At 38.1% G+C, this 17,835-nt stretch overlaps 5 protein-coding genes across 9 annotated transcripts in view; 1 reads left to right on the forward strand and 4 right to left on the reverse strand.

Moving 5' to 3' along the window:
* The window catches only part of LOC104715832, a 3,371-nt gene extending 1,087 nt beyond the window's left edge, over positions 1 to 2,284 (reverse strand). Inside the window, exons 1-4 of the mRNA XM_010433205.1 lie at positions 1,405 to 2,284; positions 1,169 to 1,315; positions 548 to 1,065; positions 40 to 461 (exon numbers count right to left, since the gene is read on the reverse strand). Coding sequence (XP_010431507.1) covers positions 40 to 461; positions 548 to 1,065; positions 1,169 to 1,315; positions 1,405 to 2,284 — 1,967 coding nt within the window. The remainder of the gene's footprint in view (positions 1 to 39; positions 462 to 547; positions 1,066 to 1,168; positions 1,316 to 1,404) is intronic.
* On the reverse strand, positions 3,358 to 4,497 carry LOC104712946 (bark lectin). Of its 2 annotated transcripts, XM_010429950.2 has the most exons (2): positions 3,730 to 4,497; positions 3,358 to 3,480 (listed from the first exon to the last, which is right to left on the reverse strand). In XM_010429950.2, exons 1-2 carry the CDS (start codon positions 4,395 to 4,397, stop codon positions 3,453 to 3,455), a joined length of 696 nt encoding a protein of 231 aa, XP_010428252.1. In that variant the 5' UTR covers positions 4,398 to 4,497; the 3' UTR covers positions 3,358 to 3,452. The 2 variants fall into 2 exon arrangements, with proteins under 2 accessions (XP_010428252.1, XP_010428253.1); XM_010429951.2 differs by lacking the exon at positions 3,358 to 3,480 and having other exon boundaries at positions 3,629 to 4,497.
* On the forward strand, positions 5,716 to 8,208 carry LOC104712949 (abietadienol/abietadienal oxidase). The gene is made up of 9 exons (XM_019229502.1): positions 5,716 to 5,984; positions 6,128 to 6,452; positions 6,539 to 6,688; positions 6,792 to 7,037; positions 7,128 to 7,199; positions 7,290 to 7,368; positions 7,448 to 7,569; positions 7,655 to 7,782; positions 7,857 to 8,208. Exons 1-9 carry the CDS (start codon positions 5,752 to 5,754, stop codon positions 7,963 to 7,965), a joined length of 1,464 nt encoding a protein of 487 aa, XP_019085047.1. The 5' UTR covers positions 5,716 to 5,751; the 3' UTR covers positions 7,966 to 8,208.
* On the reverse strand, positions 8,138 to 9,895 carry LOC104712948. 4 transcript variants are annotated; one of them, XM_010429953.2, is made up of 6 exons: positions 9,661 to 9,895; positions 9,499 to 9,563; positions 9,097 to 9,145; positions 8,916 to 9,016; positions 8,737 to 8,819; positions 8,138 to 8,652 (listed from the first exon to the last, which is right to left on the reverse strand). In XM_010429953.2, exons 1-6 carry the CDS (start codon positions 9,707 to 9,709, stop codon positions 8,361 to 8,363), a joined length of 639 nt encoding a protein of 212 aa, XP_010428255.1. In that variant the 5' UTR covers positions 9,710 to 9,895; the 3' UTR covers positions 8,138 to 8,360. The 4 variants fall into 4 exon arrangements, with proteins under 4 accessions (XP_010428255.1, XP_010428256.1, XP_010428254.1 ...); XM_010429954.2 differs by having other exon boundaries at positions 8,916 to 9,022; positions 9,097 to 9,186; XM_010429952.2 differs by having other exon boundaries at positions 8,916 to 9,022; positions 9,661 to 9,894.
* Positions 11,901 to 15,341, reverse strand: LOC104712950 (homeobox-leucine zipper protein HDG11). The gene is made up of 10 exons (XM_010429958.2): positions 15,196 to 15,341; positions 14,983 to 15,100; positions 14,699 to 14,887; positions 14,129 to 14,611; positions 13,945 to 14,046; positions 13,651 to 13,851; positions 13,379 to 13,559; positions 13,035 to 13,294; positions 12,860 to 12,949; positions 11,901 to 12,772 (listed from the first exon to the last, which is right to left on the reverse strand). Exons 1-10 carry the CDS (start codon positions 15,339 to 15,341, stop codon positions 12,362 to 12,364), a joined length of 2,181 nt encoding a protein of 726 aa, XP_010428260.1. The 3' UTR covers positions 11,901 to 12,361.

Genomic DNA, 17,835 nt, shown 5'->3' on the forward strand with positions numbered 1-17,835 from the left:
AAGGAAATAGTACCCCTTGGTCTTCGGCTAGATGCTGACTTCCTCGGACGATCCTTTCTACCCTCGGTTCCCGGCCAAACAAATGGGCAGCGGAGCTTAATCGCGTCTATTTCAGCTCGGAAAGAAGAAGGGTATGGAAGCAAACACCTCGGAATAACAACTGAAAAAAAAANACGCCGATCCCTGAGCCTTCTCGTCTCCGAGCTAAGGGTTAGCTTCAGACCATTGCAGGAAGCTTCGGACTCCTTAAGCTTCGTCGAAAGAGAATCCCGTTCTTTGATAAGCCCACTCCGGTGATGTTCGAGCTTGGCCACAAGGTCGCTAAGCCTCTGGTTTGACCGAACTGCATCCCCCAATTGAGCCTCGAGGCGCTCAATCCTCTCATTCGACGCCCCTGAACGTTCCAGGTCTCGAACACGACGTTCGTAGCGGGTCGCCATGCGGTTAATACGCGCAATAAACTTTTTTAAAAAAAAAAAGAAGAGAAGAAAAGGATTAAAATACACTTAAGGAAGATCTGCGAAGCGAATTGATTTAACTGACGAACCTCAAAAGACGCTTGAGCAACTTCGGTGACAGCATCGGACTCTTTCATCCTTTCAACAGAGGAGAGACGACCTTCGCCGTAATGAATCTTTCGAAACAACTCGGCACAAGACTGCGAGTCAGACGGAAAGGGACGAGCTCCAGATGAATGGGCAAAATCCCAGCTGAAGTCGACCGACTTCGACTTCTTTAGCGGGACAGATGGCTCTTGTTCAGGGCCATCTTTCCTTTTCTGTGACCTTTGTGGAGGGTCGGCAATGCGACCAGGAGTCCCGTCCACCTTCCTCCTTGGGAGCGTCTCTTCAGGGCCAGTATGGCGGTTAGGCGGGGGAGACCTTTGACGGGTTTCCACAGCTCGACGAGGGGAAGGGGGGACCTTTTTGGACGATCCTGCAGCTGGGGGATCGGAACCTCGACGAACATCCTGTCGGGGAGCCGACCGAGACGACGGCTCTGGAGCTTGGCGATAGCGAGCGGATGCATTAGGAACGTTCAAATTCAGTTTCCCCATAGTCTCAGCTAAAATAAAAAAAAATATAATGGGGACAATATCAAAACAAAGCTCGCAACGTATATATGTACAACCAAAATGCAAAAAAAAAAAAAAAGAGGGAAATAGTACCCCTTGGTCTTCGGCTAGATGCTAACTTCCGCGGACGATCCTTTCTACCCTCGGTTCCCGGCCAAACGAATGGGCAGCGGAGCTTAATCGCGTCTATTTCAGCTCGGAAAGAAGAAGGGTATGGAAGCAAACACCTCGGAATAACAACTAAAAAAAAAAACAAAAAGGGGGGGAGAGGTGTTAAAAAAAAAACAAAGGAAGCAAGTGAAGATAACTAATCAAGAAGGGTCGGCTACCGGGTGAAGGGTTCCACCCAGAAAACCAAGGGATCGACGGATCCTCCATAACCCCCGCGGCAACTTCCAAAAAGAAATATGAGCCTTTCCAGTTATACGTTTTACCCTTGGCACCCTCGACGAGCGTCGTCTTCTTTCCCGAGGCTACGTAATAAAGCCCAGGAGCCTTCTCCCGACTCGACGGATTCAGACACGTCAACTCTTTGAAGTGATCACAAGTGAGCTTGACCCCTGCAGCCTCGGCCATGATCGAAAGTCCGACAGCATTTCGAAAGGTCGCCGGGGCAAATTGGGAAATAGCCGCCTTTCGACGAGCAAAATACGTCATCAAAAAAGACGGAAGAGGAAAGGTGAGTCCGCACTCGGTGAAGTATTTCTCTGAAAGACAAATAAAACCGGAAGGTGCATCCCAGGGACGTTGAAAGGCGTTCGGAATCAAGATCTTCGGTTTCGTGTTCAGTTTCCTGGGACGATCCGCAACAACTGTCACATCAACTTTTAATTTCCCGATACGAAGTGCGTCAACTGCCGCATCAATTTTTATCGACGTCGCCGGCATATGATTGAAGAGATTCACGGTTGGCAAAGGGACATCGTCCAAATTAGGAGAAGACAAGCCATCGTTCATAGGCTCGTCTATCAAGGAAGGAATCTTGAAAGTAAGCCCAGAAGAGCTAGGGACTGCAGATCCGGGAGCAAGACGACGCTTTATCTCTTCGAATTGAGCCGCATCTGAATCCGTCGAAGACGAGTCAGAGGGTCTTAGAGAACGAGTTCGACGGCGAACAGACCTGGTAGAGCTGCTAGATTCAGAAGTCGTCGCTCGTCGAAGGTGACTTCCGGCAGAGGGATTGGACGACGCGGATCGAGGGGAATCCATAATAAAGGAAAAACGACGACACACTAAAAGCAATATAACGACGAGATAGAAGAACGGAAAAATACCTGAACGATGGAAGCACCAAAAACACGAGAAGAAGATAACAAGGGACATCGAGGAAGCGATATTTATAGGGGGGAAAGAAGAATCCAGAAACGCCATCATTGCAGCACGCGCTTCATGACGATCCAACTTCCGGATTTCACGCGCTCCAAGCACCGAACGCGACGATTCGACCCTAAACGTCGGAAACTGCACCTTCACGCGCTATTCTCCCACGCGCAGTCCTTCGCCTAAAGACTACGAACTAGAGGCGAGGGGGGGGACTATTGTTAGGGGTGGATCCAACCCCAACAAAAGGGCCCGGCCCAGGAAAAAGCCCAAAATATCCCTTTCAAGAGAAGAGGGTATTATGGTATTTTTCCTAGACGAACCGACACGATTCCCTATAAATACGGACGTACGGCCTGAAGAAAAAGGGATCGTGAAAAAGGCAACTGAATTCGTACAGCAAAAACCAGAGCTCAGCTCGTTCAAGAAAAAGTCAACGTTTGCAAGCCTATAGCTCGGAGAGTCGACGAGCTATCAGCCCGTCGCTTACTTTGTCTGTAACTCGTTTACATTGTGTTGTAACCCGTCCTTTAGTGCCTCGGCACCGATATAATAAAGAGAACTTCGACCCTCCCTTGACCGAACTAAATATTCTAATTGTGACCAAAAGGGACATCAACAGTACCCTTGTTATATAATGTGATTAAAACCAGTAATGAGAGAATGAATGATTCACCATTCCGTAATCCTCCTGATAGGAAGATTCTATTTTGATCACAGCAAAGTTGCAGAAGCGTAGTTTTTATATACAAGTAATGAAGTAAAATATACCAAGTTAGCCAGAATAAACCAATAAGCCTATTTACACTGTATACATACTCAAATAACCATTAAACCAAAAGCAGTTGGCCCTTGTATAGCCCATATAACCATTATCTCCGCCGCCGTCAAATCGGATTCAGATTCCGATTCCGTCTCCGAAGCCAAAACCCACCTCCTACGTAACCACTCATCCGTCGTATCTCCTCCACCATATCCAGTGTCCCAGCTCCCACACGCACGCACCGCCTAATGGACTTTTTGTGACGCTTATATAGTAGACGAACCAAACAGACCCTTACGACGAGGGGTACCAAAGTGAAATACTGCATAGTTTCAGAGTTTGTAACAAGTATCAAATAATTTTAACGGACATATGTAACCCAAGATTTATAGACTTTCAAAATTAATCCGAAAAAGATTAAGCAATTTTCTAAGTTACGTATTGTAGTACAGTGTTACTTTACTTAACTCTTAACTAGATTAACTGTTTGTTTTATTTCATATAAACTGGTTGTTTCAGTAAAAAAAAAAACAAACTTGGTATATGACAATTACCAAGATTCCACACTTACATAAAAGGGAACATCCTCGAGTTAGACTCAAGATGACAATTCGAGTTTGAATCATAAGCCTTCTGAAACTCAACAGTGAAAGATTGATCATTGCTAAGAACCAAACGTCGAGCTCCAAGATCATCGATCTCCAAACTCACATTTATACAAGCAACAGTGGAGCTAGACGGACAATACATAAGCTTGTAAGCATCTCCATCTTCTTGAATCTGAAACCAGCTATTACCTTTACCTTTCTCACCGCCAATGCTTACAAAGCTCTTTCTAAGTTGCACAGAGTGGTCGATTCTCCAAATCTTGGATTCAGGGCATAACCAAACCGTGGAATCAAACTCGAGGTTGAGACTAGTTGAGAGCTGGACAAGCTTGGTTTTGGTGTCGAGTGGAGAGAAAGTTACGGGAAGGCCTGAGACGAAAGGAGACGATGATTGGACAATATCGAGATTCAGACACAAGTCTTGTGTGTTTAAGTCTCGGCTTGAAGGGATAAGACCACCTCCGGTTCCTATCTTGGCTGGTATGATGTAGTATTGGTCATTAGACTGAACCGGATGCCCTGCTATGTCTAGGACTACTTGGCTTGATACAGCATCGGCCGCTGGAGCTGCGGTCAATATCACGACTGAGAGAACGGTGAGAGTGATGAAAGACAAAGAAGGAATCATCATTGAGTTTTAGTATGAGAAATTGTTATTAGTTCTGTGGATACTGGATAGCTTTATTATATGTAAACTTATGTAACAAAAATATAAATGCTAACAATTGAGAAAATTTTGTAGCCAAACAAATATTTGAAGTTTGTATCCTTCTTTTATGTCTTTGTCTATCATCAACATGGAATATTCGCTCTCATCTACGCACGTTTTTCTTTCTCAAATCTTTGTAACCAACAATTTGTAATTTAGTGTATATTTTTCCAAGAAAAAAGAGATATTAAATATGGAAATACTACTCTACGAAACTAGTTTCCCTATCAAACCAATTGCTAAAAGAAACTGATCATAACTTTTCACGGAAATCTAATTCCCTCTTGCGAGATATTATGGGGACACTTCTCACAGTATTCCACGAACTTGCAGATTGTACATCATTGTAGAAAAGCACAGCGATTTTATCTAGTTTGAAAACATACTGATGCAGATCATGGGCTTCAATAGATCGTCCCTTAAGTTATGAGCCTAAAAAATTTAGTCCATAAAATTATAATTTTTTTGTTATATAAGTAAGATTTTCAATAACTCAACTTAAAAACTACTATTATAAAAAACAATAATAGCATTGGCCATTGGGTGTGTGAAGTGTAAACAGTGAAGCGTGTAACAGTATGATTAAGCAACAAGTCAGGAGTCTCCGATAGACTCGGAGGCTTTTCCCTAGAGGCCAAGATTGTCTTAGCTGGCTTCTACTGGCTCCTTGATGCCAATTGTGTTAGAATAATCATTTCCTACATTTCCTTCACACGCATACTACGCATATTTTTTGGTCTGTAAGTCAAGGAAAAGGGAAAAAAAACATGTAAAACTTTTTAAATGTTTTTTTTTGTCAATAAAAATGTTGTAATTAATATAAAAAAAACCCCAAGTCCCGTATATAATATGATTGTAAAACGCGTGGTCTTTGATGCGGCTCACGAAGTCTCGTCGTGGCACTTATGTGATATCGAGCCCTATCCGAATCATTGTTTAGCCATTAGGTGGCTCCTAAGTCCGAACCATACTTTTTTGACTCGTTTTTTAGTGGCTCTATAAAGTTTGACCTTACCCTCATGATTCCTTCACCGTCACGTTAACCAAAAAAGGCTACTTGAGGTCAAAGCAACCTTCGCAACACTACAACGACGACTCTCTTTTTTAATAATGCTTAACATTATTACCTCCTTTTAGTTTATTTATTTCAATTTTTTTTTCCTCAGTCGCTGCTTACTTGTTCTGCAGTCTTAGCTGTAAAAACCTATATATAAAACTGTCCACGAACTCTCCACACACACCGAAACAGAAACAACAACAAGGGGTTTTAATTTTAATGGCGGAATTTTCAGGAGAATCCTATTGGCTTCTCTCTGCTTCTGCGTCAACCACATTTCTTGCCTTCATCATCATCTTCTTCCTCGCGGGAATAGCGAGAAGAAAGAGAAGAGAGCCTCACACGCTGCCTCCGGGAAGCAGAGGATGGCCTTTAATCGGAGACACCTTCGCTTGGCTCAACGCCGTCTCCGGTTCTCATCCTTCCAGCTTCGTCGAGCAACAAATCAAAAAGTTCATTTCTTTTCTCCGGCAAACATTTTTTTTCAAAAACATTTTCTTGTTGATCTTTCATGAATGCTATGCTCTGTTTTGTTATGCTCTGTTTTTAGATTTAACACTCAAGAGGTCTGACTATAGTCGTTTTCTTGAGTCAGGTATGGGAGGATATTTTCGTGTAGCTTGTTTGGGAAATGGGCAGTGGTTTCAGCAGACCCTGCGTTTAACCGGTTCATAATGCAGAACGAAGGCAAGCTGTTTCAGTCGAGTTATCCAAAGTCTTTCAGGGATTTGGTTGGGAAAGATGGAGTGATCACGGTGCATGGTGATCAGCAGAGACGGCTTCACTCAATTGCATCGAGCATGATGCGTCATGACCAGCTCAAGACTCATTTTCTTGAGGATATTCCCGTGGTGATGCTTCAGACATTGAGTAATTGCAAGGACGGTGAAGTCGTGCTTCTCCAAGATATCTGCAGAAAGGCAAGTGATTGAATATGAAGGGTAAGAAGAAGAAACCTTTAAGAAATTTCTTGATTTCTGATCTTTGTTAGGTTATGTGTTTTCAGGTTGCGATTCATCTTATGGTTAACCAACTTCTTGGTGTGTCGAGCGAATCAGAAGTCAATGAAATGTCTCAGCTTTTCTCTGATTTCGTTGATGGATGTCTCTCTGTTCCTATCGACTTGCCTGGTTTCACATACCACAAAGCAATGAAGGTAAGTTTCAAATAAACTAAAATAAGACATTGAGTCAATGGTTGATTTGTCGCTTTGGAGCTTCTCAGCTGAGACTTTGTATCTTTGTATCTTTCTTGTTCAGGCACGAAAGGAGATCATAAGAAAGATAAACAAGACAATAGAGAAGCGGCTGCAGAACAAAGCAACATCAGATACTGCTGGTAATGGTGTACTTGGAAGATTGCTTGAAGAAGAAAGCTTACCAAACGAATCCATGGCAGATTTCATCATCAATCTTCTGTTTGCCGGAAATGAAACCACCGCGAAAACAATGCTGTTTGCAGTTTACTTCCTCACTCATTGTCCTAAAGCCATGACCCAACTCCTGGTACATATAAATCATCTTCAATGATAACAGATTAGTTCCTTTTGGTTCTCAGTTATATTTACCTTCTAAAACATTCTGCAAAATGAGCAGGAGGAACACGATAGGCTCGCTGGTGGAACGCTAACATGGCAAGATTACAAGACAATGGACTTCACTCAATGCGTAAGTAAATCAAGATGCTCAAGAAGCTGGTCTGCTTCTGATCTCAGATGGTAATAAACTTCACTAAAATCGTTCTTGATATCTCAACAGGTAATAGATGAGACACTCAGACTTGGAGGAATTGCAATCTGGCTAATGAGAGAGGCGAAAGAAGATGTCTCATACCAAGGTAAGCAATAGCATCTTTGATTATCATTGTATACAGGTAGAAACATGATCTAAATCAACTCTTTCCGGCTCCTATGCAGATTATGTTATTCCCAAGGGATGCTTCGTTGTTCCGTTTCTGTCTGCAGTACACTTAGACGAGAGCTATTACAAGGAAAGTCTCTCCTTCAATCCATGGAGATGGCTTGACCCTGAAACTCAGGTTTTACTTTGTGTTTGACATTTGAAGTATTACTATCTAAACCTTGTATCATTCTGGAAGTTAACATTCATTGATGTGAATGCAGCAAAAGAGGAACTGGAGAACGAGCCCTTTCTATTGCCCATTTGGTGGAGGAACTAGGTTTTGTCCAGGTGCAGAACTGGCTCGCCTTCAAATCGCCCTCTTTCTGCATTACTTCATCACCACATACAGGTCAGTACCTGTTCTCTTTCTGGGGTTTGATTTGTCTGAATCCAAAGCTGATTCATTCTTGTTGCATCTTTTAGGTGGACACAACTTAAGGAAGATCGTATCTCCTTCTTCCCTTCAGCTCGTCTAGTGAATGGCTTCAAAATCCAGTTGAACAGACGGGACAATGCTCCTCAGAATCAATAATGAACCAACAATCTCCACCTCTGTATATCTCTGTATTGATGTATATACCCTGTAAAACAAGTGATTTTTTTGTAACCCCAAAATTCGTATAATAGAACTCCAAAGTTGTTGAGATCCAAGTGCTCTATAGATTTAAACAATAGTAAAGCCCAAGAACACCTAACAACTCGTATGCTTTTAGAAATTATCTTCATTAGATTCTCTTCTTCAAACTCCAACAAACCCGTTTGGTTTTCACAATTACAACAAGTGCAGGGCTAGATGGCAAAAGCTGTATTGAATCCTAAAGCTAAACTCTTGTAAGATTTGAGACGATACCAACAACTTGGAGACGATAAAAACAAAACATGAGAAGACTAAAAGAAGATAGAACCCTATTCAGTGCTCATCAGTCCTCAGTCTTCTTCATCTGAACTCTCATACGCTAACCCCAACAAGCCTTTCAAAGCATTTTGACCTTGCCCATTGCTTTCGGTTGCTTTACCGTCATTTCTGTTTGTGCCAGGTTGCTCCTCTGGTCTGTCCGGTTTCTTCAACACTGTCTTGGCTTCTTCTTTCTGCTTATCTCCCTGAACCGTTGGACCTTTATTACTTCTTACAGGGGGAGATAAGCTTGGGCTTGACGCTGTCGAGACTCTTGGACGTTTAGGTTTAACCTCAAGAACTTTTTTCAGCAAATCTTGCTGCCTAACACATTGTAAAACTACAAAAGTTGGTTGCCGAGTGAAAATCCATTTTATGGTGTGAATAAGGAAGGGAGGGATTTGTCACCTGATACCACTCTTTGGTTTGGGCTCAACACGAAGGGGCAAGGGAACAGATGCTGGAGATGAATCAGCTTGCGTTGCAGCTTTGTAATATATGGTCAAGAAAAAACTAAAAAGACGTTTAGGCAGACATATATATATATCAATAACTTAACCCTGGTGGCACAGTGATCAAAAGGATATTTTAAAGGCAGCAAAAGCCCGTTTCTCAGTTCGTTTCAGAAGGCGTTCAGCATCCTCCTCTGCTTCCATCTGTTCTTTCAGATAAAGTAAATCGTCGCTGTCTAAAGCTACAAGAAACTCAAAGAATTATGGCCATGAAACAACTATAAAGGATGAGAACAAATTTGAGAGAGATTGGTACCGCCTCGTCCATGAAGATATCCTCCACGTTCACCAGCAACCTCTTGCATCTGAATGCAACAACCAGAAAAATGTGGCGGGGCCGTTATCCCTGCCGGGGCATGTTATCAGAAAAAGTCGCGTCCCAAAAATAGAATCACTTCACAACACATCCCTATCCAATAATGCTAACAAAGATATCTATCTATACAGCTTCACTAACAGCTATACCAAAACAATCAGTAACAACATCATATTGACTCAATGCTAGGGAAACAAAAGATTACAAACGTATACTGCAACAAAGACCGATTGAACTCAGTTTCTATGGCGAGATAAAGCTCTCACCCTACAATTTGTGCAGAGTAAAAATTTCTCAAAAGAAAGATACGGTAAGTAACAGAGGAGAGGGCGACGAGCTAACCTTTGCAACCATCCGTTGGAATGTGACGTCTTCATCATCAATCTTACCCTTCCCTAATTTCTTATCTGCAAACCAACAAAAAAGAACACATAGCTCAAAAGGGTTTCTCGAGAAACCTACAATGAAACATACCCAGAAACCAAATTCAATCAAAGGTCTTACCTTTAGGGTCAGACAGATTTGTGTATTCTCGAACTTCTCTCCCTGCCATCGTCTTTCGATTTCTACTTCGCTCTTCAATACCGTAATCTAATTCTTCGTCTCTGCTACTAATGAACAGTAAGAATATCTCAGGAGATTAGGGTTCCTACGATTTCTAGAAGTAGAGACGAAGATGACGATCGAAGAAAGATGAAATTGGTAATGCTTCTCCAGCAAGATCGTCCGTCTATTTTTGTTTTTTTTTGTTTTCTCCATTGGGTTTACATTTAACAAATATTATGGGCCTATCCATATTCAAGCCCTAAAACTCATAGCCCAATAATTTTTTTTTTCATTTTTTGTATGTTAAATGATCTTTTAGCTCTTCAAATTTTTTTTTTTTTTTTAAAAAACATGTTGTATTGTTTATTTCATGTTGTATTGGGATATCTATATTAACATTTTTTGAAGTACATTTTGTGTTTTACCCTTGAAGTTATATGTATTTAAAAACTTATTTACAAATTTAATCTCTAAAAACTTTACAAAAATAACATCATTTCAGATTTTGTTTCCTAAATATTTTACATTTCATTCCAACCAAAAATAAAAACAGCAATCAATATTATATAAGACATAAACTATAATATATTTCCATTTTATTTTCCAAACATGTGAGTTTTGATTCTTAACGTAAAAAGAATTTCGATTCCTAATTATTTAAATATTAAAATTAATATATATATATATATATTTAATAAAATTAAAAATATTATGAATATGTAAAATTTAAAAAACTATAAAATGTGGTTATAAAAAGGACATGTTGAAATTAATAAAATATTATTAAATATGTGCTAACACGGGTTAAATCCTCATTTTATTATTTGCCAACACTAGAAATATTATAATATCTGATATATAAAATTAATTTGTTTTACCTAAGATTGTGTAAAACAATTAATTCATTAGGAAAAATGTGACTTAATCACATCATATAAATTATTTATTATGTATTTAGATCCCTTATTTTTTTATAATAATTAAAATCGGAATAGAATCTCAAACACTAAATAAAACAAACTAAATATAATAAACAAATGGTTATATAATATATTGCAAGTTAAAAATTTAATATAAACATTTAGTCGCACAAGCGGCCGGAAAATTAGGTTATTACTCTATTTATAAAACATCTAATATTTAACAAACAAATAGAATATAAAATATAAATAATAATAAAATTATATGCACGCGGTGGACCGCAGGTTAAAATCTAGTATTGTTGTATTTCTGTAGCAGAATGAAAAACTCATTAAATTTTGCAACAGATTACACCAGTAAGAAATTTATTTCATACTATATCCCAATCACTTTTTAATATAGTATCTATTTAATGGCAAAATTTTCTATGTCATTTATGATTTTTTTTTTTTTCATCATGACGTAGTAGCCTTAAGTCCCATAACTATCGATCTAATTAACAGTCTAGGCATTACTTCAATAATTCACAGTAGATCCGTTTTTTTATTTTTTTTTTAACTACTAAAAATAAGAGATGTCTAGTAGACTGGTGGTAACGTGAAGTAGTCCTTGTAGTGCTACTATATATTTATCATTGGCATGGACAACCTAATTTATATAGAAAGTACATTTACTATCTATATATTTATTGATACATAATATATTACGATATTAAAACATGGATCAACCGTATATAAAGAGACTTATCATCAACAGCAAAAAAACGAACGTTTGATTTTATACATATAAGGAGAAAGGGGCTCACAAGTCACAACTACATCCCAAATCAAATCAAAAGTGTGAAACCATTAAACTTTTTGAAAGAAATATATAGTTTTGACGTATTTGATAAATGATAAAAATAAAACAAATGAGCCGCACGTTCGACATATTATATTGTTTTGGGTCCAAAAGGGAGATTTTGGGACGTGATCACCATATGTTTTGAGGGATCATAAAATTGTATTATTAGATTTTGGATCCAACGAGAGAGAGTTATGGGGTACGACAACAATTTCCTTTTACAGCGAACCAACCAAAAGAAATCGCATTTATCAATCTTTCTTCTTTCTTTTTTCTCTTTCTAACTTTCAAAAAAAGTCATCAACTTGTCAGATTTCATCACCTAACCCTCTCTCTCCATCTCCACCCATAACAACAACATTTTAGATCAATTCATACACACACACACTTCGATCATTAAGCAGAGCCAGAGACACAGACCGTTAATGAAGGGATGAACATAAAAAAGTTTTAACGATTTCAATAATAAAAAAGTGACAAAAAAACTTTGCAACAGAAGTCAATGCCCGAACCATACAAAGAAAGTCAAACTTGCATGGTGCGTTCTTGACTTCCAGTTTCTAAGCATTAAAAAAACAATTAAAAGAAAAGACCCTAAAAATCTCATAACCACCACCAAGAAAGAAAACCCAAGAAACCAAAAAAAATCAAATGAAGAAGAGAGAAGAATCCAGCTGTTTTTTTTTCTTTTTCTTACAGAAGTTGTTTAATGAGGTTTGTCCAAGAACAGAACAGCACCCAACAGAAGCAGCAGAACAATTGGAGTTAATGAGCTTCTTCTTCTCTCTCTCTCTCTCTGGCATTGAAGGCAAAAGAAGAGTTAATTCCCTTCTCTGATCATCATTGAAGAGAAAGAGACACCCGGAAGAAAGAGGAAGAGCTTTTAATTTTTGTGTCAAGCTGTAGTTGAAGCTGTAGGACCGCTCAAGGCCGTTTTAATTTGGTGGACAGTAGTTCCAATGAGGTTATTAACCGTTTCCACCGACTCCATATTCAGTTTTGCCGACGGTAAGTTGCTTACCATTATCTGAAACCCTACTGTTATCAACGAACCGCTTGAATTTGATGATGATGACCGTCCTGAGCTCGTCGACGCTCCTCCTCCTTGCTCAGACGTCGAGCCATTTCCATCTGGTGAGATTGCAAAACCTGAGGACAAGAGGGGAATGTAAGAAGGATCTTCACCACTCATTGCTATGTTTAACGCTGATAAATCCACTGGACTGTAGACCACAAGTGCTCCTGATGAGTCTGTTGAGCTTTCTTGTAGAATTAGCATGTTGTTGCTTTGTGATGCATTGGATGCCTAATAGAAACAAAAAAACAGACTTCATTAGTTAAGAAACTTGAAATGTGAGGAAAAAATTGTATCACTACTTAGTAGGAGACTTACGCGTAGCACCGATATGCAGTTTCCAGGATGTGATCCGTTTGAGATGTGAGCAACTTCTTGCACCGAGTTACCATTTGAAAGAACATCCCACTAAAAAAAACCACCAACAAAGAAACATTTTAAACACTTTATATGATTCTTTACTATATGAAGCTTTTGGGTAGTGTGTTGTTACCTGAGGACGGGTTCTTTCATCTTTGAGGAAATTGAAGACATTTTGAGGAGAATTGGGAAGCCAGAAGGTAGTGGCTGCACAGAGGACTGTGCCATTTGGTTCAGGGCTCTTATGTGCAGTCACACGGACTCCAACTTCGTTCAGTTCAGAAACAACGGTTGAGCGTGTGTTGTTGGATCTGCTTACACTTAAACAGTAGTTGCTAATCATTCGCTGAGCAAGTCTCATCATGCTTCTCTTCCCTTCCGGCGATGGAATCACTGATAAAAGTTGCTCAAAAATTATTACATGGACTTAAGTAAAAAGACTAGCAATGGAAACTTATGTCTATTCAATGTTTTCACCTCCACCGAGATCACGGGATGAAGATGCTGGTACTGATAAAGAAGCGAATCTTTCACACATTCTCTGGAGAGTAGTAAGCCAACGTTCAGCTCCAAACGCAATCCCATCATGAATCATCTCTCTGTATAGCTCATGAATTGGTTCTTTTTCTTCGGTTTCAATATGTTCAACCCAAGTGACCTGTTTTTATACTTCATCAGTTTGGGGGATATCCTAACATGAAAACATAACTTAGTAAGACAGAAGGGATTAAGAAGAAAGACGTGTTAACCTTGGAGTATCCATTAGGCATGTCCTGAATCAAGCATCCAGATGGAAATCTAAAGGACTGAGAGTGAGAAACAAACTGAGGAAGATCATATGAGACATTTACAACGACCCAGCTTCCTTGTTCAATCTGCTGACAATACCGTAGCTCACAGATTTCACGTGTTGCTACCAATGGCGAAAGCACTTCCATTTCTTCATACAACTATATAGCCAAAATACAAGTTATTATTACATATGAAGAAATCTGAATCCTTTTTGATGCATCAGAAAGCAAGTAGAGTTACTATCAGTTTACCAAATGTAATGCACCCTCATGGGTACCTCCCATCCTTGAAGAGATCACTGCAAGTGTTTTAGAAGCTGCAATGATTGAGGGAAAGAGTTCTGCACACTTGACCTGATTAAAAAAGAGAAACTTAATCAGAAATGCTGCAACCGATAGTGAAAAACATAATGCTGGAGATGTATCGGCTACTTACACAATCCATGAACATGTCGACAAGTGCCATAGCATTCATGAAAACAATTCCAGAAGACCTAGATGCCTCGACTCGAAAGTTATGGTTCTTCCCTCTGTTACTTGATCTTGGAAAAATGTTCTCATAGCTTCCAAGATTAAGAATGTCTCTGGAACCATCTGTTTTTGTCCACAGAGGTTCATTAGTGTGAAGTAGCCTGAGCAGTTCTTCCATTGCAGTCAAAGCAATGCCGGTCATAAGAGGCTTATCCATGTCTGATATAGCCAAGTTAGGCTGTGACTGCAGATTATTATGACCACTAACAGACATAGAACTTCCTGGAAGAAGATCAAAATCCAAAGAAGGACCATGACCACAAGGTCCACAACCAGTTAAACTAGTCATTGACAAATCCAACGGTGAGATGTGCATTGGATGTAATGTTGAGAGTTGGGATATAGGTCGTCCCATGTACTTTGATGCAATGGTGGACATTCTTTCAAGCTGTGCAAAAGATCAAATGTTTTTACAATCAAGTGATGTTTATGAATCAAGCTAATATCGATGAAAACTGCAGAAAACAAAACTCACCTCTTCTCTAAGATGTGCATTTTCAATCCGAAGCTTTTGTTCATCAAAGTAAGGATCTTCACTAACAGGAGGACCACCACAGTTAGGGCATATAGCATGCTTGAGAGCTTCTCTAATGGCTATGTTTTCGCAACGAATCTTATCATTCTCTGCCTTTAGTGCACTGTTATCTGCTCTCTCATGTTGCGCCTACAGAAAACAATACCACAATCAAAATCAAAATCCTTTCTTTTCATATTCATAACTACATTTCAAAACTCAAGAAAGAGAGAGAGAGACAAAACCTTAAGCTGAGTTCTTCTGTTCTGAAACCAGAACTTGATTTGTCTAGGAGCTAAACCCAATTCTCTGCTAAGTTGATTCCTCTGCTTCTCATCAGGATGAGGACACTCCTTAAAACTCCTACAAGTTTGATAATTCAACGATTACAAAAAACAGAACAAACAAATTTCTCAAAGAAACACAAAAAAAAAAAGAGGGAGATTGTATTGTAGTACGATTCAAGGCGTTGAATCTGTTGAGCGGTATGACGATGATAACGTTTCTTCTTCCTATCAGTTTCAGAGCCGTCGTGATGTTGGCTACCACCACCGTCACCGCCGCTTCCACTCCCACTTCCGCCGACGCCGACGACAAAACTCATCTTTGTTCTTTTTTGTTTTTAATATAAGGCGAGAGACAAAGTAAACAAAGCGGTAATAAAACACTCTCTTTAATCTTCTAATATGGCTAACAAACTTTGTTCTCTTTACTTTCACCCAACCATAAACTACTAATGGACCATTTACACCACTGTCGCCATTAACACAACCCCCAAACAGAGCAATACACAAAAAAAAAGGTTCGAACTTTATATGCACCCACCCAAAAAAAAAAAACTAAAACTTTAGAGAAGGAGAGATGGAAAAGAAAGAAAACGAAACGGAAGAGAATCTGAAAGAGAAGATGCAAAGGCGATGATTTCGGGAGGTGAAAAGGTTCGGTTTAGGCAACAAATTGATTTCAAAAATGGAATTTTGACAAATCCCAAAACACCAAATTTCCAACTAAGAAGATATTTAGGGGGTGGAGGGAGGAAACAAAAATAAAAAAATGGGTTCTTTTGTAGCCGTAATAATGTCCTCTTCTCTCTTAGTTCTCTTCTACAGAGGAGCCACCCTAGAAAGAGAAAGTGATAATAAGACTTTCACTCTCACCTAAGCCGCCACCATTAGTGCTCTCCCAACCCTTTTTGTTGCTTTCATTACACAGATTTCGCAAAAAAAAGCCCTCTCTTTCTCTCTCCAAACCTGTCGAAATTGGCGTAACTGATGGGGTTTTAAATGTGTTTGTTTTGATGACAGAGGAAAGAAAAAAAAAGAGAAAAAATTCAAGAAAGAGAGAGAGAAACAGAGAGGGTTTTAAAGTCTCTTGCTCTCCCCATTACTGCTATGTTGTACTCTCACCATACTCCGAGAAAGAAAGAGAGAGAGGACCGAACCAACCTTCTTCTTCTCTTTTTTTTTTTTTTGGTTTTGTGACTTTGTCTATACAACTAACTCTCTCTCTCTCTTTCTTTGAGTTCCGGTTGATTTTTATATCGCCGGTAAGGGGTTGGTTAATACACGGAGGTTTGGATAAAAAAAAAAAGAAGAAAACTTTATCCACTTTCTCCGGCCAAGTTCTCTCTCTCACCTTTGTAGTATAATGACAAAATTTAACTTTTTTATTGGGATTTTGCTGATCTCATTTTTCTTCTATTCTTCTTCTTTAGATTTTTTAATTATATTTTCTCTTTCTCATTTTCCCAAGTTTTACTTTCTTTCTATAATTTTTTTGCTAATTTAGTCAATTTTTAACTGTAATAAAGATTTATTAGCATTTATAGTACTAATAATCAATAATCTTATTTTTAAAAGAAAAAATGAGAATAGCTGTATAATTTTAAGCATTTTTTATTACTTTGTGTGTATACAAAAAAAATATTACTTTATAGTAGTAATAGATTCTTACCTTTCTCAAAAAACTACTTTTCTCAACAACAACAAAAAAAGAAAACTGGATTTTTTGTATATATAATTTTCTCAAAATAATAAATATTTTAAGGATATCTAGTTAGTAATTATTGTTTTAATAAAGATTTCTTACTCATCATTAATGGTTAAATCATTTTTTAATCTTTTTGAAATTAAAAATAAATTATGCTACCAATGGAAAGCCATATAGTAACGGAAATTTGAAAAATGTGCATCATATAGTTAGACATAAATTAAAGAAAAAAAAAACTTATCTCCATTGTATTAAATTGGGTCATAATTTAGACAAAATCGCAAATAGTTAAGATTATTTACTGAATACAAATAATTAATGCGTGAACGTTCCACTAATTTACAGTTTTCTTTATAAGTTTATATCCATTACCTGATTTAATTAATCATATCTCTATTTAGCAAAATCACACGTTATTCAATTCAGTACTACATATCTTTTGGGACTGTTTAATTAGCATATACTTAAAATCTATATACCAACTTTTATAGCTTTTTTTATATAATGAGTTATGTTTTATAATTAGCTATTTTTAGATATGTTTAAATATTTATCATTTAATAAGTTTTTTTTTTTAAGTTGTTGTCTTTTTGCCTTTTGGGATCGTCTCGATATCTTGGCTGTACTCACGCTGTCTTTATAACTCTTTTCACTACCAAGTGCACTTGAAAACCTTAAAGTCAAAACTGTTTCGAAATTAGAAACCTGTTGAAGAAAGAAATATGGTTGAAACTTGAAAACCTTGACAACAATGTGAATTTAATATTTTTTCAAAGCTTTTTCGTTGACAAAAAGAATAATAATTCAATAAGTTGCATGCGATCAACAAACGATTCTGAATACAGTAGATGATAATAACCTTGTCATCAACACACAAAAAAAAATCATAATTAAACTGATTTGCATAATTTCTTTATTTGGTATTATGTTTTCATTATTGGATGATATACTGTATTAGATATAGAAACGTATCATGGATTTATTAGAGATTATAAATGCTTATAACTTGAAGTAAATATAAATCTATTGATGAAGTGAAGATAGTGTAATGAATTTGTATATCATTCAACAATTCTCTTGTTATTGATGAGATAATCATTTAGGAAAAT

The sequence above is a fragment of the Camelina sativa genome, chromosome 9 (assembly GCF_000633955.1).
Source record: "Camelina sativa cultivar DH55 chromosome 9, Cs, whole genome shotgun sequence".
Classification (NCBI taxonomy): domain Eukaryota; kingdom Viridiplantae; phylum Streptophyta; class Magnoliopsida; order Brassicales; family Brassicaceae; genus Camelina; species Camelina sativa.

Excerpts from the sequence above, each read along its gene's own strand:
- LOC104712946 (XM_010429950.2), bottom strand. The coding sequence starts at position 4,397 with ATGATGATTCCTTCTTTGTCTTTCATCACTCTCACCGTTCTCTCAGTC. Across the intron at positions 3,481-3,729 it reads TCGAGGATGTTCCCTTTTAT|TATTTCACTTTGGTACCCCT; the intron begins GTAAGTGTGGAA and ends GAAACTATGCAG.
- LOC104712949 (XM_019229502.1), top strand. The coding sequence starts at position 5,752 with ATGGCGGAATTTTCAGGAGAATCCTATTGGCTTCTCTCTGCTTCTGCG. Across the intron at positions 5,985-6,127 it reads GTCGAGCAACAAATCAAAAA|GTATGGGAGGATATTTTCGT; the intron begins GTTCATTTCTTT and ends TTCTTGAGTCAG. Across the intron at positions 7,783-7,856 it reads TACTTCATCACCACATACAG|GTGGACACAACTTAAGGAAG; the intron begins GTCAGTACCTGT and ends TGCATCTTTTAG.
- LOC104712948 (XM_010429952.2), bottom strand. The coding sequence starts at position 9,709 with ATGGCAGGGAGAGAAGTTCGAGAATACACAAATCTGTCTGACCCTAAA. Across the intron at positions 9,146-9,498 it reads TCCAACGGATGGTTGCAAAG|ATGCAAGAGGTTGCTGGTGA; the intron begins GTTAGCTCGTCG and ends TGTTGCATTCAG. Across the intron at positions 8,820-8,915 it reads GGGCTTTTGCTGCCTTTAAA|AAAGCTGCAACGCAAGCTGA; the intron begins ATATCCTTTTGA and ends ACCATATATTAC.
- LOC104712950 (XM_010429958.2), bottom strand. The coding sequence starts at position 15,341 with ATGAGTTTTGTCGTCGGCGTCGGCGGAAGTGGGAGTGGAAGCGGCGGT. Across the intron at positions 15,101-15,195 it reads CAGATTCAACGCCTTGAATC|GAGTTTTAAGGAGTGTCCTC; the intron begins GTACTACAATAC and ends TCAAACTTGTAG. Across the intron at positions 13,295-13,378 it reads ATCCCGTGATCTCGGTGGAG|TGATTCCATCGCCGGAAGGG; the intron begins GTGAAAACATTG and ends AACTTTTATCAG.